At 38.3% G+C, this 15993-nt stretch overlaps 1 protein-coding gene across 2 annotated transcripts in view; it reads left to right on the plus strand.

Annotated features, from left to right (window-relative positions):
- The window catches only part of PKP2 (plakophilin 2), a 94538-nt gene that overhangs the window by 36492 nt on the left and 42053 nt on the right, over positions 1-15993 (plus strand). For both annotated transcript variants that reach the window (XM_019452429.2, XM_019452430.2), the window contains exon 5: positions 8171-8378. In XM_019452429.2, coding sequence (XP_019307974.2) covers positions 8171-8378 — 208 coding nt within the window. The remainder of the gene's footprint in view (positions 1-8170; positions 8379-15993) is intronic.

Consider the following 15993-nt stretch of genomic DNA (forward strand, 5'->3'; position numbering starts at 1 on the left):
GTTTGTTTTTGTTAATCTAATAAGCAAAAAAAAAAAAAAAAGCCATCTCTTTATGGTAAAAACTTTCCTGTTTTTTTGAAATCAAGACTAATAGTTGGTCACTTAATCAGTTACAAAGGAAAAAAAATTTAGTTATACACACATACCACACACACAGTTTGTCATAATCTTGCATAAACTATGCCCATTGTGTATCATCTGCAATTTTTAGTTTCTTTAAAGTGAAATGAGAACTTAATGACACTGATTCATCTGATTTCACCTGTATCTGAATTTTTACATTTCCCGTAGTCTTTTACATTAATTTTGTTCACAAATAATTACAGAGCTTTTTAAAGCTGTTTTCCTTTATCTAGTCTTTCCAAAGCATGCAGATTAGTTTTCAGAGAAACAGAACTCTTTTCACCCTTAAATTTCATTCGTTTACCTAACAGGTAAATAAATTACATGATTACAGTAACAAGTACAGTTGGCCTAAGTACATTGGGAAACATGTAAGTTATACTTAGTAAATTTGTAACTCAACTAGTAAAAATTGGAGTGCAAAGCCCAACATAGAGTAACCTCTCAGCTTTGATAATTCTCAGGGAATCAGTAGGATTTCCAGAGGGAAACAAGAATGTGACTAATCCTACATATCAGTTAAGTAGAGTCAGGCAAAAGAGTTCTGTGGACTGTTTTCTCCAAAGATTTGTATCTCCTTAATGCTTGGTAGGAATTCATTATCTATTATGTGTAATATTATATATAATCCAGTGTTATGCATCTTATTGTATCTTTCATCATGCAGGATTGAAAAAGTCTTCTGAAGTCCAATTTGTCAGTATTTCTATTCATGACATCTGTATTTTAGGTATTACTTTAAAACCTATCCCCACATCTAGATTATTTCTCGTTTTAAAAGCTACATAATTATTGAGTAGTTCTCACTGCCCTTTGCCTGTATGTTTGTTCCATGGGAAGAATATGTAAGGATTTAAAAAAAAATTTTTTTTAACATTTATTTATTTTTGAGAGACAGAGACAGAGTGTGAGCAGGGGAGGAATAGAGACAGAGGGAGACGTAGAATCCAAAGCAGGCTCCAGGCTCCGAGCTGTCAGCACAGAGCCTGATGCAGGGCCCGAACGCACAAACTGTGAGATCATGACCTGAGCCGAAGTTGGGACACTCAACTGACTGAGCCACCCAGGAGCCCCAAGATTTAAAAAAATAATGTATTTAACTAGTAATGAACCCTCTTTATACATATAGGTGAAACGAATTCGGCTAAAAATTAGTCCTTTCTATGACTAACTCAGATAAATGTTTAAATCTTTTTTTATTACCAATTTTAAAAAGCTGGGCATTATTAAGCATGCTTTCATTTTCTAATATGGAATTACTTGAATTTTTCTTTTGTTTCTCAAATTGGGCTAGATTTCTACGATCTCTTAAGTTGCTAATTTGATTATAAATATCATTTTGCTTACATATGTGATTAAAGCTGTGCTTGCCTTCTTGGCTCTTTTTCTAAAACTAGGACAAACACTGGTTTTGAGAATAATGAAACATGAAAGTCACACTGAAACCTAAAAATACATATGCGTGGTAGAAAAATTTAAGTATTAAGTTATAACCCAACATGAACAAAATCCTGCTAATATTAAGCATAGTGCTATAGCATTTGAATTTATGTATAGAAGACATTACAGGCTCAGTCTCTGGGGCATGTGACTCTTGACCTTGGGATTGTAAGTTTGAGCCCCATGTTGGGTATAGACATTATTTAAGAATAAAATCTTAGAGGGAGAGGGAAAATGGGTGATGGGCATTGAGGAGGGCACTTGTTGGGATGTGCACTGGTATGTTGTATGTAAGCGATGAATCACGGGAATCTACCCCCAAAAGCAAGAGCACACTGTATACACTGTATGTGAGCCAACTTGACAATAAATTATATTAAAAAAAAAGAAATAAAATCTTTTTTAAAAAGGCAATTATAATTTGAATATAAAGATCAAAATTCTAAATCATAAACTTCTAGAACCAGTGGCAAGTTTTTAATCCTTATTTTATTTGATTAGGACTCAGCCCATTTATCATACTTGATCCTCTTCTCCTTTTTGAACCTTTCTTCTTTTGGTCCAGAGTCTCCTGGTTCTTTTTCCATTTCTCTGGCTCCTTCAGCTTTCTTCTGTGAAAAATTTATCATCAGCTGTCCCTTAAATGTTTATGTTCCTGAGATGCCTTCCTGGGACTTTTCTTCCTCAGCACCATCTCCTGACCTGCCTCATCCACTCCTATGACTTCCATCCCTATATGATTTAGATGCTGATGACTTCCTGCATCTCTGCCCCCTTCTCTCCCTTGGGCTCTAAACCATGTGTCCATCTATTTCCTGGACATCCCACTGAACTCAACATCAGCATTTCAAAAATGGGCACGTTAATTTCTTTTGCTTTTCCTCTCTACTAGCCAACCCTCCTTCTAACTTGTTCTTCCTGCTGGGTTGGAAGGCAGGACCCTTGGTGGTTTGAGTATTAACACTCAGAAGTCACTCAGGGAAGCGTGAGTCCCAGCATCCTAATTACCTCAGTGACCTTGGGCAGGATACTAACATCTCTGAGCCTTGGCATTCCTACCTATAAAGCGGAAATAATAATCCTACTAGAAAGAGTTGTGAGAATGCACTCAGATCATGGTACAATGCCTGCCCCAATCTGAACATATTATTTCCTGTGTGAGTGGTAGTTCACCCAGGTGGTATGACACAAAAACTTGAACACAGACTTTCAACTTTTCTTTTATTCTTACCTCTCAACATTATTCATATTCATGCAGTCTTCAAGACTTTTTAGTGCTGCTACTAAAAGTGTCTTGAATCTACTCACCTCTTTCCCTCCCTACTCAGCGCCACTATGCTAATCCCTATCACCATGTTTTCGGTTAACTCAGCCACTTCCTGGTTAATTTCCCTTCCTCCACTTTTAACCCACTACTGATACAGTCGCCTCTCAGCACCCACTTGCCTTTAGGAGGAAGGATAAATTTAATCTGCAAGACCCTCCTAAAACTGACCTTATTTCCATTCCTGCTTCAGATCTCATCACCGAAGTTTTGACTGCCATAACTATCTTGCAGCATCTTATAAAACTCATACGAATTCATTACTCAAAATTTGGGAAATTAAGAAACAGACAAAAAGAGACATACCCACACTTCCCCAATATTGTTACCATCTTAGTTTTGTTCTCTGACTTTTTACAAATTGAATATGTAGCTTTCCTTGTAGGGATTTTTTTTTTTTTTTTTTGCTTTTATTTTAAGAAGCATGCACAAATAAATGCTTGTTTAAAAAAATACAAAATAACAAGCAACTTTCATAATTTATATGCCCATCATTTCTTCCAAACTCCCTAAATTCATTTCCTTCTTTATGTCTGTGTTTGAGTGGAAATACATAGATATTTTATACATTTTTTCTAGTAACACTGTAAAGCATTTTTTCATAACATTAGCAATATTTTGCATACCTCATATTAATGGTGGCATATTAATGGTGATGCACTAGCTACCATGTGTTGAGTGAGTACTATGTACCTAGCATGCAGACTGTTAATCTTAGATAATCTCCATTTGACTGGTGAGGGAACTGTAATGACCAATATAAAATATCTGTCAGTTCTAACATTACTCTGCCTCTCCCATGGAAACTTCAATCTGTGTGGATTGTGACAATCATTACCTAGTTAGTCTTCCCCTGTTGTTGGACATTTATGGTTTCAAATTTTTCCCTATTATAAATACTACAATCACAGGGTGCTTGGGTGGCTCAGTTAAGCATCCAACTCTTGATTTTGGCTCATGTCTTGATCTCATGGTTCGTGGGTTCGAGCCCAATGCCAGGCTCCACACTCAGCACAGAGCCTGCCTGGGATATTCCCTCTCCCTCTCCCTCTCCCTCTCCCTCTCCCTCTCCCTCTCCCTCTCCCTCTCCCTCTCCCTCTCCCTCTCCCTCTCCCTCTCTTGCTCTGCCCCTCCCCTGTTTGTGCAGGCTCTCTCTCTCTCAAAAATAAATAAATTTTATTAAAAATCAAATAAATACTGTATTTACAATTACATGTGTGTGCATTTCAAATTCTTTCCTAATGAAGGTTATTAGAAGAGAATATTTTTGAAGTTTTTGACACTTACTGCTGATTGCCTTCCTGAAAGGTTATACCAATTTTCATGGAGTGATTAATTCTAATGGGAAGGAAAAGAGAAAAGGGGAGTGACATTTCACAGAGGTGGTGACATTTGAGCCAGCTCACGCAAGATGAGCAGGGCTTTGCCAGAAGTGAGGCAGAGTGGTCAGAGCATTCCCAACAGGAAGGAAGTGAGAGCAAGGGCACCAGGGCACAAGGGAGCCCTTGCCCCAAAGGAGTCAGTCTGTTCCTTCCGCTTATTTGCCACCAGAATCCTCATCATTTATTTTATAGTTGGCAGGAAGAAGAATCAGAATAGAGCCCTTCCATATATTTAGAAACCATCTCAAATGAAAGGTCTTTTGAAGTTCTGAGATATTAATGTTAGTCTGTTTCTTCTTTCCTTTTCCCAAAGGGAGAACAAATCCCCTGAGGATTCAGTATAACTGGGAAATACATGCCACCTCTCTCATCCCATCTGCTTCCCTGAATGTAAAGGGGCAAGGACAGTACATTTGGCGTTGGTTCTGATGTGTACAGGATCTGGAGCGCCTAGGTGGCTCAGTCAGTTAAGCCACTGACTTCGGCTCAGGTTATGATCTCACAGTTCACGGGTTCGAGCCCCGCATCAGGCTCTGTGCTGACAGCTCAGCGCCAGGAGCCTGCTTCAGATTCTGTGTCTCCCTCTCTCTCTGTCTCTCTCCTGCTCGCGCTCTGTCTCTCTCTCGAAAATAGACATTAAAAATAATGTGTATAGGATCCATCGCCAACTGTCCTTCTAGATCGATGCAATGAGGAGAATGTCATCAACTTCTTGCATTTGGTATTGATTTTGTATCAATCTGCTTAATAAGATGGATAAAAGTAACCTAAGTCTATTTATAAATTTGGGAGAGGTGCCAGACACTAGGGCGTCAAACTCAACAGTGACTAGAGCTGTAGCAGATTTCTACATTTGTCTGAGCATGGTGTGTCCACAATGCCTTCTTTCTGGGCTGGAGCAAGTGCTGAAAGCCCAAGGGGTGAAGGTGACAGGGTAAGCAAAGCCGGCTGTCCAAGCCCCCGAGTCCAGTTCCACATGCCACTTATCGCTGATTCTATCATCGCATCTGGAAATGCAATATGACCGGTAAGCCACATCCCATCATATTTTGAAGAAGGCCACTTAGGAGTTATAAATCAAGCAATAAAATATTTCTAAAGCTCGCAAAATACCTGCAGGACAAACAGGATTTTCTTTCTGCATCTGATGCTTCTACAGCTACTGTGAAGATTTAGTATAGCTGGCATTTATGAAGTTTGTGGAGTGTACATTTAGCCAACTTAAAACCTAACTATGAAATAGAAATTGATGGAATTAGAGAAACATGTGAATTACAGACAATTTAAAATGTGCCTTTCTGCTCTTAAGGAAGTGTAGTAATGGGAATAGATGAAGTGATCAAGTAGATGATTTACTGGACCAGAATTAATTGACAGCTAAGAAATCTTTATCAGTAGCATTTTTGTACAAATATGTTAGAATGGGGGGCGCCTGGGTGGCGCAGTCGGTTAAGCGTCCGACTTCAGCCAGGTCACGATCTCGCGGTCCGTGAGTTCGAGCCCCGCGTCAGGCTCTGGGCTGATGGCTCGGAGCCTGGAGCCTGTTTCCGATTCTGTGTCTCCCTCTCTCTCTCTGCCCCTCCCCCGTTCATGCTCTGTCTCTCTCTGTCCCAAAAATAAATAAAAAACGTTGAAAAAAAAAAAAAATGTTAGAATGGCTATAGACGTAGCCCAGCAAAATTGCTGTGGCCAGTTTACCAGTCGTGCCCTGTTCTGCACATGTCTCCTCTGAAGTGAGTTGTAAGTGGAAGTATTATTCCTCATTATTACTAGTAAAGCCTCAAAGAGACCAAAAGAGTACTTCTCTCGTAAGGTTCTCAACAAGCTATTAATTAGATAACATAAATGAAACTCTTAACACTATGCCAACACCTTCTAATGATAGAAGTGGGTGGGAGAGTCATTATCTGTGTTTTATTATTATTATTATTATTATTATTATTGTTGTTGTTGTTATTATGGTTATTATTTTTAAATTTATTCTTGCCTTGCTAGTCTTCTCCCCAGTCCTAACAAAGAAAGATGTAAGATTGGAAGATTATGTCTTAAATCTCATTTATCTGTTTATGAAAGGGAAGCTGAAATTTGATGATACATAGAAAATATGAAAAGGTATTACTGGGCACCAGAGCATGAACTGTGAAGCAGTTAGGGCATCATTCATAAGTGATGAACTTCAGCTGAAAGGGAACCTCCTGCCCATTCACAACAATAAGTGTTTCCTAAAAATTTCTGCATTAAGATGGTGAAAATGACTGACATCTTTACCAGAAGTTCTTACTAATTTAAAATTTCTGCATCAGATGCCATTGGAAGCCCATGAGAAGGAAAGCCCTCAGTCTACAACTTAACATTTTGCTTCAGCCACCCCATGTCCACCTCTTGACTTCTTTAGATAATATTTGCAGCCTAAAGTATATAGTCACATTGCTCATATTGCCATGATTTGACCTCTTCTTGAACAGCCATACATTTCAGAATCTAAACCATCTATTTTTATTCTTCTTTTCCTAGTGCTAACCCTTTCTCTAATAGACAGCATGCCCTTTCTTGCATATTTGGATGGGAGAGATATTTTCTATTTTTTTTTTTATTTTTTTTATTTTTATTTTTTTAATGTTTATTTTTGAGAGAGAGAGAGAGAGAGAGAGAGAGAGACGGAGTGTGAATGGGGGAGGGGCAGAGAGAAAGGGAGACAGAATCTGGAGCAGCCTCCAGGCTCTGAGCAAGCTGTCAGCACAGAGACTGACATGGGGCTTGAACTCACAAACTGTGAGATCATGACCCAAGCCAAAGTCGGACACTTAACCAACTGAGCCACCCGGGTGCCCCAAGAGATATTTTTTAAATAGCATATCAAGGGGTGCCTGGGTGGCTCAGTTGGTTAAGCGTCTGACTTCAGCTCAGGTCATCATCTCACAGTCTGTGAGTTCGAGCCCCTCATCAGGCTCTGTGCTGACAGCTCAGAGCCTGGAGACTGCTGCTTCAGATTCTGTGTCTCCCTCTCTCTCTGCCCCTCCCCTGCTCATGCTGTGTCTCTCTCTATCTTAAAAATAAATAAAAACATTTAAAAAAATTTAAATAGCATATCAAAAGTGTAGTTACGTTATCTACTTAAATTAAGAAGCTTGCATAATTTTTATATGAAGCTTTTTAAATACCCTAAGCAATTGATCATAAAAATAGCTGGCATTTAGGATTAGTTTGCATTGCTACTACCAGTGCCATGGTAAATGAATCTTTATTTCTACCATTGATGGTGAGATCTGTCCATTTATATTGACTGTAAAGTTCTGTCCTGGAAAAAAAAAATGAAATGTTCATATAATTGTGCTGTTCTTCTATAAAACTCCTTACTCCTCTCATTCCAGCTCTGTTCATCTTCATTATGCTCAAGACTTAAAAAAAAAATTTTTTTTTAATGTTTATTTATTTTTGAGAGAGAGAGTGAGACAGAGCGTGAGTGGGGGAGGGGACAGAGAAAGAGAAGGAGACACAGAATCCAAACAGGCTCCAGGTTCTGAGCTGTCAGCCCAGAGCCCGACATGAGCCTTGAACCCACAAACCGTGAGAACATGACCTGTATGCTCAAGACTTTTATAGCTTAACTCTTTGTGTCCACTTAACTGGCACTTACCCACCTATCACTTTACTTTCCCCTTCAATTTTTTCATAGGTTTCAGTCTTCTCACATGTAGTGTTAGCTCCTCCAAGAGAGGCAGGCACTGCCTTATAGCAGGTGTATATTGTATGCAGTGAGCCTCAGGTTGTGTCCCAGTTACTGTCTGATGGGGACTCTACCTGACATTAGTGAACTTCATCTGTTCATTCATATTACAACAAATGTCTTTAATGCTACATCAGAATAAATATCTGAAATACACATCTGCTTCTTCCCCAGGTTAATCAGCTTCGTGGCATCCCCAAGCTTCTGCAGCTCCTAAAAGTTCAGAATGAAGATGTTCAGCGAGCCGTGTGTGGGGCCCTGCGAAACTTGGTATTTGAAGACAATGACAACAAGTTGGAGGTCGCTGAACTCAACGGGGTACCTCGGCTGCTCCAGGTGCTGAAGCAAACTAGAGACTTGGAGACTAAAAAGCAAATAACAGGTACTGCTAACAGAATATTGAAGGATGTAGAACAGTGTACCCAGCTGGGTATGTTATGTCATCTGTTTTTCTTTTTTTTTTTTTTAATTTTCTTTTTTCTTTTTTAAAATTTACATCCAAATTAGTTAGCATATAGTGCAACACTGATTTCAGGAGTAGATTCCTTAGTGCCCCTTACCCATTTAGCCCACCCCCCCCCCCCCCACAATCCCTCCAGTAACCATCTGTTTGTTCTCCATAGTTATGAGTCTCTTATGCTTTGTTCCCCTCCCTGGTTTTATATTATTTTTGCTTCCCTTCCTTTATGTTCATCTGTTTTGTCTCTTAAAGTCCTCATATGAGTGAAGTCATAGGATTTTTGTCTTTCTCTGACCGACTCATTTCACTTAGCATAATACCCTCCAGTTCCATCCACGTAGTTGCAAATGGCAAGATTTCATTGTTTTTGATTGCTGAGTAATACTCCATTATATATATATATATATTTACCACATCTTCTTTATCCATTCATCCATCGATGGACATTTGGGCTCTTTCCATACTTTGGCTATTGTTGATAGTGTTGCTATAAACATGGGGGTGCATGTGTCCCTTCAAAACAGCACACCTGTATCCCATGGATAAATGCCTAGTGGTGCAATTGATGGGTCATAGGGTAGTTCTGTTTTTAGCTTTTTGAGGAACCTCCATACTGTTTTCCAGAGTGGCTGCACCAGCCTGCATTCCCAACAGCAATGCAAAAGAGATCCTCTTTCTCCGCATCCTTGCCAACATCTGCTGTTGCCTGAGTTGTTAATGTTAGCCATTCTGACAGGTGTAAGGTGGTATCTCATTGTGGTTTTGATTTGTATTTCCCTGATGATGAGTGATGTTGAGCATTTTTTCACATGTCGGTTGCCTATCCGGATGTCTTCTTTGGAGAAGTGTCTATTCATGTCTTTTGCCCTTTTCTTCACTGGACTATTTATTTTTTGAGTGTTGAGTTGGATAAGTTCTTTATAGATTTTGGATACTAACCCTTTATCTGATACATCGTTTGCAAATATCTTCTCCCATTCTGTCGGTTGCCTTATAGCTTTGCTGATTGTTTCCTTTGTTGTCAGAAGCTTTTTATTTTGATGAGGTCCCAGTAGTTCATTTTTGCTTTTGTTTTCCTTGCCTCCAGAGACGTGTTGAGTAAGAAGTTGCTGCGGCCAAGATCAAAGAGGTTTTTGCCTGCTTTCTCCTCGAGGATTTTGATGGCTTCCTGTCTTACATTTAGGTCTTTCATCCATTTTGAGTATATTTTTGGGTGTGGTGTAAGAAAGTAGTCCAGGTTCATTCTTCTGCATGTCTCTGTCCAGTTTTCCCAGCACCACTTGCTGAAGAGACTGTCTTTATTCCATTGGATATTCTTTCCTGCTTTGTCAAAGATTAGTTGGCCATACGTTTGTGGGTCCATTTCTGGGTTCTCTATTCTGTTCCACTGATCTGAGTGTCTGTTCTTGTGCCCGTACCATACTGTCTGATGGTTACAGCTTTGTAGCATAGCTTGAAGTCTGGGATTGTGATGCCTTCTGCTTTGGTTTTTGGGGTCTTTTCTGGTTCCATACAAATTTTAGGATTATTTGTTCTAGCTCTGTGAAGAATGCTGGTGTTATTTTGATAGGGTGTCATCTGTTTTTCTTAAGTTTCCCCAAACAAATGGCTAATGGGCTCATTATTATCTGAGAGGTGGCTTTCAAAGAACATTGTCACCCTCTGAGTTAAACCCCAGATTAAAGTCAAGTTAGAATTATTTTTTTTCCTGAAAGGGAAATTATTTTGAGGCTTTTGCTCAATATTTTAAATTAAAAACTCTGCAACTTTGCATGTTTTTACAACTTTACAGTACTCACCACAGGGAAATTCTGCATCAGTTTACTAACAGCCAACTTTGTGATTTGAGAACGTGTAAGATTTCAGTATTGCCTCAAGTGCACAAGGCATTCATTCTGAAGAGACTCAGTAAGAACCACACCCAATTATTTGTTTTATTTATTCAATAATCCACTCGCTGGATGTATACAAAGAAAGTGAATCAGGGAATCAAATAGTGTCCTTATGTAGAGGATTAGTTTAGTCAAATTAGTCAAAATACAAGAAATGTTATTTCCCAATCCTTCCATTACCTGGACCCCCCAAAATACCAGCTCCCTAGCCCACTCATCCCTGCACCCTAAAAAGAAGAAAAAAAGATGAGAGTGGCCAGATGCGTTTTTCTAGTTCTTTACTTCATATTTCAAAATCTTGATTTGAACAAATAAATATCTTCTTTCTGCCCAATAGATTAGAAGAATGAAATAATCTGATAGAATTAAAGCAACAGTTTTAGTAATCCTTGAAATGTGGAGAAGAGAGACCTAGTTTTATTTAAATGAATAGTGCATGTGGTAGAGGAGAAAAGGGTGCACTGATGTTCAAGCTTAGCCCTCTTGCTGTCACCGTCAGCTCCCTGCTGATGCTCCCTGCACACGTTCCCGAGTGCAAGAGCATTACTGAGTGCAACCGTTGGTGGTATTGCCTTGCAGAAACCTTCCTTAAGTATCTTCAGGGGCCTAGGTGATATACGTACATTTTTAATTTATCGCCAAAAGGTTTTAAGGTATTTTTAGGTATTATTAGGTGATGAAATCTTGGTTTTATAGATGAGAAAAGTAAGGCCCAAGCCCTTTTCAATATATCATATAAAAGTATTTTTAAATGATAATGCTGGACAGTGTTGTTTATTTTAGAAGGAAGTATTCCATACATTTTGTTATAAGTTGAATATATTCTACACTTCTGCAGAATATACAGCAATTTATTATACAACAGTTTTTTTTTCTGTTTTTAAAAATGTTGTCATTCTGTCTTCTCTGCCCATTTATATCTTAAAGTAATCACGTATTTTTCTATCTTGGTATATTTTAATTTTATAAAACTATATGAAGGGTTATACCTTGCTATCCTTCTGCCAGCACGCTGTCATGTCCCATGAGAAATTTCCTTCCATAACTATGACTTATATTAAAACACCTACAGAAATTAAGAGGGATCTCATTCATTCATTCAGCCAGCATTTACGGGGTGCCTGCAAGTACCAGGCAATGGGAATCATTTTAGAAAGGTTGTAGATGTTCTTTTCTTTCTACTAAAACATGAACAGTTACTTGATGGTTGGCACTTAAAAAGAAAACCAAACCTCACAATTGGAACCTAACATTTCCTTCATTAAACTGTAGTAATGACAACTGCAAGAGAGAATCAGATAATCTGTTTTACGGTAAAAAAAAAAAAAAAAAAAAAAAAACTTTCCAAAGGATATGTTTCATTGTAGACTTTAAAATAAGGATAGGATACATTTTGAACTGGTGTTTTGAAGGAGAATGAAAATTATTCCCAGCAAAGTGAACATCATTAGCAAAGCAAAAAGAAGCTGCTGGTCATTTTTAGAGGCAGTTAGATAATAGAGTATTGATGTTAAGGTATATTGTATCTAGAGAGCTTGGGAGGATGTGTGGGTGTGTGTTGAGGAAGTAATCCATTGAACCATGCTTCCCCTTCTTTTGTAGGCAATAGGAAACTATGGTCAGAGAACATTCTGTGGTATTAATGCCATAGAAACCATTCAGTTATCTTTACATAATGTGCAGAACTGATCAGTGGAGGTTTATTGTGCAATTCTCAGGATTTCTAGTACAAGCCAAGCATCCCTTCCCGAGGGGGCTCATTACATGCTAATTGAATTGAGTCGATACTTGAGTGTTTGATACAAATCCTTCTAAATAACTTCCTTTAGCTCTATTAATAGAACAGCTAAGTAAGTGCTTTCTGGGCCTCAGAAATAAATTGTTGACTTAATGTAGACCTGTTTATATCTTTGCTTAGAAACACAAAGCGAATAACCATACATATGAATCTTTTCTTGTCTATTTTGTGGATATCTTTTTATTGAGCCTGTTCTTTGTGCTAGTCACTAAGCTAGGACTTTCCATTTTTCATCTTTGTCCCTCCAGTCATCTCCATAAGGCATTATTGACAATTTACATATGATCAGTGTGACACTCGGTGGGGTTTAAGTAGATTGCCCAAGATTATGCAGCTAACAGAACAAAGCCCATATTTCAACCCAGCTCTATCTGGGTGTCTTGCTGTATGAAAGTGGCTCTCACCTCCCTCTTTGGAGGCAGAGAGTGATTCATTTTTACACTTCTTTGGGAAAAGACTTGTCTTTTAGGATCTCCGATCAGAGAGCTCTCCTTCACTCCTCTCTGACCCTTCCTCTGTCTCCACTTGCCACTGACTTGGTTAAGTCCTCTTCACCTCTCTGGTCTACTATTGCAGTAGCCTCTTACCTGCCCACTGATTCAGTTCTGCACATTCCCAGTCTGTCCACTACTCTGCTCCTAGTGATTTCTTGCTGATAGGAAAATATGGTCCCATTGTGCTCCCCATTACCTCTAAGATACAGTCTATACTGTGCAGTATGCCACACAAAGATTTTATGATCTGAGCCTGGTGGCCACTGGCAGCAATGTCTCCTCTCATACCCTCCCAGCCCAGGTTCTGAAATCCTAAAGGATTTGCTGGTCTGTCTGTGTCTCTTTTCTGTCTTGGTATCTTTGTCTCTGCTGTTGTCTTGGACTAAAATCCTTTTCCACACCTTGACCACCTGGTGAACCCTCCTCACCCTTCAATAGCTGTCTTTTCCTCTGAAGGATTTTCAGATGCCATCCTTCCATACTTCATCCCCCCCCAGTGGGGTTTTGAAAGAAGGGGCATCTCTGAACTACTTTTGCATCCTTTAATATTAGGATGCCACTTATTTCATGCCTGTGTGTTTACCGCAATAACAACTTTGCTACTCCTCTAAGTTGTTCAACATCTGTGGCTGATTGAATATAAAAAAAGAGATTCATGACCTGGGAATATCTCAATTAAGAGAAATAAAAGGATCAGGTTTGTTTTCAGATAAGACCCTGATTTTCCTGGCCAAGCTATAAAAAAAATTAACCATCCGATTTCTATATATGCATAAAAAAGGCATCAGCGCTTTGTTCTGCTGAGAGAGAACGTCAACTCACTGACCTTCCTGGCATTTTCAGTACCAGCCTAGGAGGGAAGCTCTTCCCTTTTCAGATGAAAAGACTTAAGGATCAAAGACGTTCCCTCTATGAGATTGTTCCCCCTCTCTTACCAAGTGAGCCTGTTAGTGTACTTTAATTGAAATGAGAACAGTACATACTGGTCTCAGAGGCTCATCTCCAAGGTCACTGAGTAATGAGCATTTGCAGGAGTGAGTAGGACTCTGACTTGGTAAGAATGAAGCAGGAGATTCTTGTGCCTCTTTTCATGTTGCATAAGGAAGAGTCAGGATGATTGGCAATAAAATTTGTTAAAAATGCATATTGACCTCTGCATGTTTTTTGGAAATATTTCATTGGCTTGCTATATTTTAATAAAGTAACAAAAACATTTTGCTATAAGATATTCATTATGCACCTTTTAAAAATAATTGTATATTATTTTATTCTGCACTTGTAACGTGCAACAAGTTATCTTGGGTTTGTATATAACTTAGACTAAATGGCCTTTGCAATAGTGTGATATTTCAGGGAAGGCTTACAAAACTTAGGTGAAAGAAGTATATCCATGCAAGGGAAATTATTTAAAAAAAAAAATTCCTCCTGGTCTGTGATCACTTTGAAAAATAAGATTAAAATGAACCAGTCTTCCTCCTCCTGCTCCTCTTCTCCTTCTGTACTGATAATAGGGATTCATTTAATCATAATATATGTAATTTTTGCTACCTCATTGTCATGCAGAGTTTGTTAAATAACTCTATTTCTATTCCTAGAAGGCAATATTAATAAAACACAGATTTTAATATCTTATAAGATCCTTCTACTAAAATTAGCTGTTTTTTGCAAAAACCACAGTTGGCAATACATTTCTGGAGAACGCAGTTATTCTTATCTCTTTTATAATTGCTAATTATTCAAAGTATATCCCTTACCAGAATCCATTTCTTTCTTTTTGGCTAGAATGAGAGCTTAGAGATAGAAAATTACAGGCTTATCACCTGCAACAAAGAACTTAATAATAGAAATTTAGGCACTATGAATAAATTGACTGGAAGTTAAAGGTGAGACCAATGAAAACCTAAACCCTAATGTTGTATCGGGTCATCTAGAATCTAGTCATTAAAATGAATATGTATTAAGGGTCCTTTAGTCCATTCATTACCCAATGCGAGAAATGGGAATCATTTTTTTTTCAAGCACTCTCTATGCTCAGTGTGGGGCTCGAGTGCACAACCCTGAGATCAGGAATTGCATGCTCTACCTAATGGGTCAGCCAAAGGCCCCAAGAATCATTTTTAAAATACAAATTACTAAAATCCATTCTGAGATTCTGGCTAATAAATTTGGAATGTGGCCCAAGAATATGTCATTCTGATATGCCGCTCGGTTTATTTGGAAACTGCTAGTCTAGTCTAACACTCTAGCTTTGGGATAAAAACCGCTTGTCATTATTTTGATAAAGGAGGAGCTCATTTTTAGCAGTCTTAGCGATAGAGCTGGATCTTACAGCAGATCTTTCTGTTTCCTTCAAAGCTCTCTTAGAAGTTTATATTTTCACTGAGCCAGAATCTCCTTCCCTAGAATTTCCACTCATTAGTTCTGGTTTTGCCTTCATATAGTCACAAAAAATGATACCTAGCTATTAAATTTACATTTGTTTAGTTACTAGAGAAAATGTATTCCTATGTGTATTAGATTCTAATATTCTTTAGCTTGGGTTAATTTTTCTACTAGCAATTGAATTTTTAATGATATTTAAGAACTCTATATATTAAGGATATTAACCCCTTGTCTCATATTGTCATTTGTATTTTCCCAATTTGTAATTGGTCATTTATTGATGTTGTATGTACATGTTGGGAGAATGTATAACTGTTTAATCCTGAATCTCTAGTGCAAAGTTCCTTCCTAGCTTTGTACCATACAAAAATTTGGCAGGCATGACATTTCTATATAATACCCTACATTAAAAATTTAAAAATTATACTAAAACTCCCAAACCAGATACTTTTATAGAAATAATACTGGATACCAAGTTATAAAGGACGTTGACTGTTGGAGGAAAATTCCACTCCCTTTGTTCAGATTAATCCTCTTCTGGTTTTTATTGTAAGTTATACTTTTCCTTTGAGTGCCCTGTGTGGTCCTTTTTTAAAAGAGGAAATGGCATCATGCTTCACATTTTTAAGCCTCTGGCAGGCAGGGACTATTAATTTGTTTGCTTATTTAAAGCAGGAAGCTTTTTTTTCTCTCTCTCTCTCTTTTCTTTTTAACTTTCTTTAGTAGCTTAGAAACCACAACTCCACCTTAGACCTGCCTCTAAATTGTTTTCAACAACCCTTGGAATTTTATTCTGTCACTCCCCCATCCAGAGCCCCTCAAGATGAAGTGGGAGGAATGAAGTCATTGTGTTGCAAAATCTGTGGCCCAGGGACACTGCTACTGCTCCTGACTAGTCCCCAATGCTAGTTTGACCAGGAAAGGACCTCCTCCTGAGCCAGAATGCTAGCCCTCGGAAAACACTAGATCCA

This window comes from Panthera pardus, unplaced genomic scaffold (assembly GCF_024362965.1).
Source record: "Panthera pardus isolate Hobbes unplaced genomic scaffold, ASM2436296v1 HiC_scaffold_6, whole genome shotgun sequence".
Classification (NCBI taxonomy): domain Eukaryota; kingdom Metazoa; phylum Chordata; class Mammalia; order Carnivora; family Felidae; genus Panthera; species Panthera pardus.